Raw genomic sequence first — 7,629 nt, 5'->3', positions numbered from 1 at the left:
ATGGAAGCAACCTAAATGCCCATTGACAGACGAATGGATAAAGAAGATGTGGTACATATATACAATGGAATATTACTCAGCCATAAAAAGGAAAGAAATTGAGTCATTTATGAGACGTGGATGGACCTAGAGACTGTCATACAGAGTGAAGTAAGTCAGAAAGAGAAAAAGAAATATCGTATATTAACGCATGTATGTGGAACCTAGAAAAATGGTACAGATGAATTGGTTTGCAGGGCAGAAGTTGAGACACAGATGTAGAGAACAAACGTATGGACACCAAGGGGGGAAATCCACAGTGGGGTGGGGATGGTGGTGTGCTGAATTGGGCGACTGGGATTGACATGTATATACTGATGTGTATAAAATTGATGACTAATAAGAACCTGCAGTATAAACAAACAAACAAAATACTAAACTTTCTTTGGGTTATTTGTATGGAAATATGTTAATAGAAATGTTTTAGACATTACATGAAATTTCTAAAAATCCTATATGTTCTGGTATAATGTTTTAAGCCATAATTCTAGTGATTACTTTAAAATGTATATCTCAGAAATAACTAAATTTCCTTGTCAATTGCATTATTATGAACTTTCATCAAATTAAAAAAGAATCCTATGATGATAGATATCTGATCAGTTGCTTCACAGAGTGAGGGGGTGCGAATGGGAAAGGGCTTGAGGGAACATTCTTGGGTGATAGAAATAGTCTGTATCTCAATATAATTCCTCAAAATACAGTAGATAATATTCTTCTGCTTACTTAAGACTTGAGTACTTCACTCTATGTAAATAATTTTTCACTTAAAAAACTTAAAACAGAAAAAAATAAAAGCAAAAAATGCCAATTATGTTATTTATTCCCTTTAAAATCCATGTTTCAAGATCTAACACATTTGGAGTCATTATTCCTAAATTTACTTATACGTAATTCTTTCCCTTTTAAATGTATTACCTAAAAATAATTGTTGTCATAACAAATGAACAGAATGAGTGTGATTGCTCAGAAAATATTTAAATTGCTTAAGGAAACACACCCCTTTTCCACACAATTTAAACACTTCCAAAGTACCATTTTATAAACCAGCTATTGATTCTGATAAATATATATCATCGTTATTGATCCATAAACGCATCCTCTAAAGACTAGACAACTTGTTTTAAGTCTATTACAAGTTTCTGCATTCATCATTCAACAAATATTTATTTAACACATACATGTCTCAAGTTTTGTTCTTGATGCTGGGGATTCAGCAGTGCATATAAAACTTTGCCCTATTGTAGTCAGGAGAAACAGAAACAGACAACAAAATAAGTAAAATAAAAAATAATATTAGATGGCAGTAAGTACGGCAGAGGATAATAAAACAGGGAAAGGTCGTAGAAGTTTTGTAGGAGGTTTATACTTTTAAATATGTGGTAAGGAAAGGCACCACTGAGAATATTAAATTAAAGATGTGAAGAAGAGGAGGGTGAAACTGTACAGATAACTGGAGAAGAGTATCTCAGGCAGAGGGGATAGCAGGTGCAAAGGCCCTGAGGCAGGGAAGTACCAAAACCAGGGAGGAGGTCAGTGTGAGGGAGTGGGGTGTCAGAGGCCCAAGAGGAAATGGGGGCCTAGATCAGGCAGGTCTTGAGGTCCCTGGTAAAGACTCTGGCTTTTACTCTCAGTGAGGCAGGAAGCCAATTGGAGGTTTCAAGCAATGAAGGCTTGAATGAAGATGTAGCAGTGGAGATTGTACGAAGTGGTTGAATCCATGAGCTAAAAATAAAACTGGAAGTGGAAAACTGATGAATTCATAAAAGTGCTAACAAAAGATCAAGATGAAAAAAAATTAATTACATGGGACTGAGTGAACTGATGAGGATGATTATAATTTTTGTGACTTTCTGTTTGAATAAAAAAATAAAAATCCCACAAGGACGTGTGTGTGTGTGTGTGTGTGTGTGTGAAAAAAAAAGAAAGGAAATGTAACCACAGTATACTATTCAGCTCACATTAGGTTACTCCCTTTTTTTGGAGATCATAAGTAGAGAAGATATGAACATTGATGTCCAGGTTGTTGTATGAAGATGAATTATCATAGCCTAAGCAGCAGTGGCATGCCTGAGCCATATGGCAAATATATACTTAAAATTGATTTTTTAAAAAAACCTGCCAAATTGTTTTCAGATTGTCTATACTCTTTTGCATTTCTACCAGTAATGTATGGGATTTCCAGTCTCTCTGCATCCTCAGCAGCATTTGATATTTTTACCTTAGCCATTCTAACAGGTTGTATAATGGTATCTTGTGGCTTTAATTTCCATTTCGCTGATGGCTAATGACGATGAACATCTTTTTATGTGCTTATTTGTCACCCATATATTTTCTTTGGTTAAACACTTGTTCAATCCTTTAAAAAATAAAAAAATAAATAAAATAAATAAAACTGGAATTTTAAAATACTCTACAGTTAAAAGTGCCCTCCACTGGGACTTCCCTGATGGTCCAGTGGTTAAGACTCCGCACTTCTAATGCAGGGGGCGCAGGTTTGATCCCTGGTCGGGGACTAAGATCCTCCACGCCGTGGTGCAGCCAAAAAACAAAACAAAAAGTGCCCTCCAAACACTTTACATTAGGAAGGCTGTACCTGACACAAGAGCCCATCCTATCCAGTGTTTCATCTAACCAATAGGAAGAACAGACACTAGTAATATTTGTGATTTCCCCCCCATAATTGTATAACTTAATTCTCACAAGCTACAAAAGTCCCAACTTTATAGATGAGAAAATTGAGGCCCAGAGAGGTTCAGTATTTTGTCGGAGAGCTCATATTTATTAAGCAGCAGGAACTGGATTCTTGAATTCCACCCAGTGTTTGACTTCAATATTAATGTTTCTTTCATTTATATTAACTACAAATCATCTAAATATGAGCACGTTTAAAACTTTATAATGAAAACTTTCAGATACTCAAACGTAGAGATAAACCCCCATATGTCTATGCCCAGTTCTATATTCAATAATTATTAAGATTTAACCACATTTTCATCTCTTTTTCCTAAGTTCTTTGCTAAGTATTTTGTGACCAAACCTAGTCATTTATCTCCTATATACTTCAGAAGGTATATTAAATAAATCATGAACAATATATAACAATGCTATTATCTATCCCGCTTAAAAATTAACAATATTCCTTGGTGTCATCTATGACCTAGTCTATAAACAAATTTCCCCAAGTGCCTACAAAATGTCTGTCTCTCCCATTGGATTTATTTGGATCAGGCTCCAAAATCTATCTACACCATGGATTTGTTTATGCCCCTTATATCTCATTTCCTGTATAGAAATGTATTTTTTCCTTTTAGCTTTAAAATTTTTCCATGCCACTGAGTTGTTGCAGAAACCAGGCAGACTGTCCTGTAGGTGGTCCCTCTTGCTGGATTTGGTTGCTTCTTCATAGTGTGATTTAACTTATTCTTCCATCCCCCATATTTCCTGTTAATGAAAGGTAGCTCAGAGACACAGTGCCCAATAGATCTTTCTATGATGATGGAAATGTTCTATATTTGCGTTGTTTCATCCAGCAGCCCCATGTGGCTACTGAGCACTTGAAATCTGGCTAGTGTGACCAGAGTACACATTTTTAATTTAAATTTAAACAGCTCCATGTGACTAGTGGCTACCATACTAAACAGTGCACTTAGAGACTTAGGTTCAACTTTTTTGGGAAGAATACTGTAGTCAGTGAATGTTGTCCTCCAAAACATATGTCCACTAAAGGGTCTATGTAGATGTACTTAAGTTAAAGATCTCGAGACGAGATCATCCTGGATTATCTAAATGAGTCCTAAGTCCAACGGCAAGTGTCCTTTTAAAGAGGAAGGACAGAGAAGAACCAGAAGAGAAGGCATTGTGAAGGTGGGGGCAGAGATCGCAGTCAAGCATCTATAAGCCAAGGAATGTCAAGGATTGCTGGCAGCCACCAGAAGCTAGGAGAGAGGTATGGAAGGGATTCTTCCTCAGAGCCTCCAGAAGGAAACAACTCTGCTGACACCTTGATTTCAGACTTCTGGTCTATGAAAGAACTAACAGAGAATACATTTCTCCTGCTGTAAGCCAAGTTTGTGATGATTTGTTACAGCAACCCTAGGAAACAAAGGCAAATACCTTAAGGGTAGCATGTGCTTTAAATTTTGCTATATCAGGAGGCACACAACCTCAGGCTGTCTTACTTTAATGATGCTAAGGTGATAGCATAAATAAATTTTTGGACATTTGGGTTTTTCCAATTTTTTGCTGTTACAAATAATGCTATAATGACAAATCTCTGCAGTGATGTCTCCGCTGCAAAGTTCCCTCATCAATTGTTCATTTAATCATTTCTTCCACTGATGATTTTTGCCTGAATTAATGATTTCATTAGGGGTTGCAAAATGGTAATTTTAAAAAGTCATTATTCCTTTTACATTTATTAGCTGTAATTCGTTTGCAAAGAAAAACTTTCCTTCAAAGTTTTGGGTGTTTTGATTGCCCTGGATTATACATAGTACAAGGAAGACGGAATAAATGCTTAATTACTTTTAACTGCTGAGTCAGAGTAAGGAGTTACTGCCCTAGGTATTTCCAATGGTGACCAATGAGTTGTTAGATGCCTTTTTAGGGGAGATAAGAGGTTGTGAATATCATTATGAACTTACGTTTTTTAAAAAATACAGACTTAGGGTTTTCAATCAATTGTACTCCTTACTCTCTTTGTTGCACACATTGTCCCGTATTTGGTCAATGGGGACTGCTTTATGTTGGCGTCTTTGTCCTTTTGACTTGACCCAGGTGTCACTGATGGCTTCCTTGCTTTCTGACAAACAAGCTGTCCCAGGTTCACAGTGAGTATCTTGTGTCCCTATCCTGAAAGCAGACATTTCTCCCTTGAACTCTCTTTCTGGTGGGAAATGATATCCGGAGAACACACTCTGGGGTCTAGGAGAACTCACTGGCATTGGGTTATCATTGCTTCTGTGACTTTTCTATGGATAGAGCTAGGAAATACATCTTTCTGGAAAACATCACAAGGTCAGGCTGCTATTTCTGATTCAGATTTAACATTACAGGATGTTAACTTTAAAAATTTTTAGATTTGTTTCTCTTTTTTTAAAATGAAAAATCTTGATTCTTAATACCAATGACATAAATATTTATTTGTATTATCATATATATGATTTTACATACATATTGTTTTGAAACAATAATACCAATAATACTAACAAACTATTGAATGAAGTTTAAGATGTTCACGGCTCCATTTTTTGTTAGAATGTATCCCATAAAATGTGTAGAGTCAAAATGCTGTGTTCCATATCACTTCAAGTATTTCTTTTTCCTGAGTCGCTATGCAACCAATTTGTTAGGTTATTCATTTTGCTTTGTTTTCCATTTTTAGGGATTTCTTTTTGTTTTCTTTGAGTTTAATTTCATTTGATAAGTATGTAAAACATTTATATTTCCAAATTCAACTGTATACAACATGTAGGTATACAACTTTCAACAGTCTTCTTTATCTTAAGCAATATATATTTACTTTTCCAAATGAAAGCAAACAGGATTGTATATTTACAGCCTGTCTTTCTCACACAAAAGGTAGATTACTTAGCATTTTTTTCTGCACTTTACTTTTTTACATGGCAGAATCCAGAAGAAAATATCATATTAGTAAACAGATCTTTCTCATTAAAAAAAATTTCATAGTAGTTTACTGTGTGGACATGCTTTTGTTTCTCTAATGAATCATCAAGTTGCGGACATTTGGGTATTTCCAATTTTTAGCTGTTACAAATAACGCTATAATGACAAATCTCTGCAAAATATTTTTGCCGTTGTGGCTTTAGATGAATTCATAGAAATAGGATTGCTGAGTCAAAGAGCAATTCACATATAATTTTCCTAGATTATCACAAATTTCCCTCCGTGATTGTTCTATTTTGCGTTACCACTTACAGCGTAGGAGGAGGCTCATTTCTCTACAGTCCAGCCAACAGAGTACAGTGTCAAACTTTGGGATATTTGATAAACCTAGGTGAGAAGTGATATTTCAGTAAAGTTTTAATTAGCCTGTCTCTTATTATGTGATGCTGAGTATCTTTTCATATGTTTAAGGGCCCTTTTCATTTCCTCTTCTGTGAGCTGTCCATATCTTTTGCTGATTTTTCTATCAGATTGTCATTTTTCCCCACGATTTTTCAAAGACCTTTGTGTAGTAGCAATATTAGCTCTTTGTGATAGAAGTTGCATATATTTTTTCTGAGTTTGTCATTTGCCTTTTATAATTCCACTTAAAAATTACTGATTAGTATTTCACACTTTATAATTACCCTCCAAAGCTTTCTAAGATGTTGCTACTTTTGCATACTATTTCTTGATTGATTTGCCTCATGTGGAATGTGTCAACAGTACAATTCTGACTGACTTGACCAGTGCTAGGAAGATGTAGGTACTGGAATTCTCTTTGTTGCTACTGTGTGAGCCCAAACAACAGAGCCAGAGATGAATAGACAGTAGAAGAGGAGGTTTGCTACCTGTAGTGGTGACAGTGTTCGAGGTCAGAAAAGGTTTTTCAGGGGAGAGCTACAGGGTAAAAGAAGTAGTATTATTAGAAGAGATTATAAACTACCTGCTGTACAGTTTTCTTTTTTGACAGTGGATATAATTTGTCCTGCTGTCATTTCTGCTTTTATAATAGAAGCTGCAATTAGGTCACTACAATTATCCTTTGTTCCAGAGAACAGGCCCAGTTTCTTCAGCTTTTCCTTGTGAGTGCCACTTCAAAGCTGCAAGTATACCTGACCAAGAACAATTACAGTTTTTAAAATTATTTTTATTATTATCATCATTATTGTTATCCTAACCAGCCAATACAGAGTTACATGCAATCTTTGTGATCAATGTTTCTTGTTTTTGACAAAGCTATTTTAACTGCATCAATATTTTTTACCATTTTCTCCTTCCTGCCCAGATGCCTATAACATTTTCTAAATGATCTCCTTTTGTCCCGTCCATTTTTCTTGTCAGCTTAAACCAGACCTGATGTCATAAGGGAACTAGATTGACAGGATAATTTATCACTTCTCTTGTAATAAATAAGTAAATATATTTCTGTGTAGCAAGTTTTATATTCTATTAATGCTGACATACAAATTCTTCAATGCTGTTAATTGAATCATCTAAGTAGACTTTTTCTTCATGGTCTTCTCTTTGTACATACACATAGCCCATGGAGTCCTTCCTGGTTTGCAGAATCAAATAATGTTATGTCTCGTGGATATTATGCCAGAATATTGTACGTGAATTTGTGCCTGTGTTTTGCCAGATGTTGTGGGGCAAAGGGCAGGTTGATGTTCATTACAGCAGGTCAAGGCATCGAAGTTTGGGAAGCCCGTGAGAGTCAGGTGTGGTCTCAGATCATTCTCATTCTGGATATTCCCTGAGAGGTTAATTGGTTCTGTCTTTGCCTATGTGGGATGACCACAGAAAAGATTTCCATATCCCACATAGCCAAGAACTGACCAAATTGCCCATATCAAATGGGTTTTTATCTATTTGACAATTAATAGATTTCATATTCTAAAATCACGGCAGTAATTTTCCGTT

The 7,629-nt window shown here is 35.6% G+C and overlaps 1 protein-coding gene across 12 annotated transcripts in view; it reads right to left on the bottom strand.

Annotated features, from left to right (window-relative positions):
* The window catches only part of PARD3B (par-3 family cell polarity regulator beta), a 1,107,844-nt gene that overhangs the window by 234,435 nt on the left and 865,780 nt on the right, over positions 1-7,629 (bottom strand). The window contains exon 21 of one of the 12 annotated variants that reach the window (XM_055089644.1): positions 6,306-6,821. The exons of the other annotated variants lie outside the window; for them this stretch is intronic. Coding sequence (XP_054945619.1) covers positions 6,779-6,821 — 43 coding nt within the window. The 3' untranslated portion in view covers positions 6,306-6,778. Of the gene's footprint in view, positions 1-6,305; positions 6,822-7,629 lie in introns of those variants that run through there. 12 annotated transcript variants of the gene reach the window in all.

Source organism: Physeter macrocephalus, chromosome 2, assembly GCF_002837175.3.
Source record: "Physeter macrocephalus isolate SW-GA chromosome 2, ASM283717v5, whole genome shotgun sequence".
In the NCBI taxonomy this organism is placed as follows: Eukaryota; Metazoa; Chordata; class Mammalia; order Artiodactyla; family Physeteridae; genus Physeter; species Physeter macrocephalus.
This window is presented reverse-complemented; position numbering and strand designations above follow the sequence as displayed.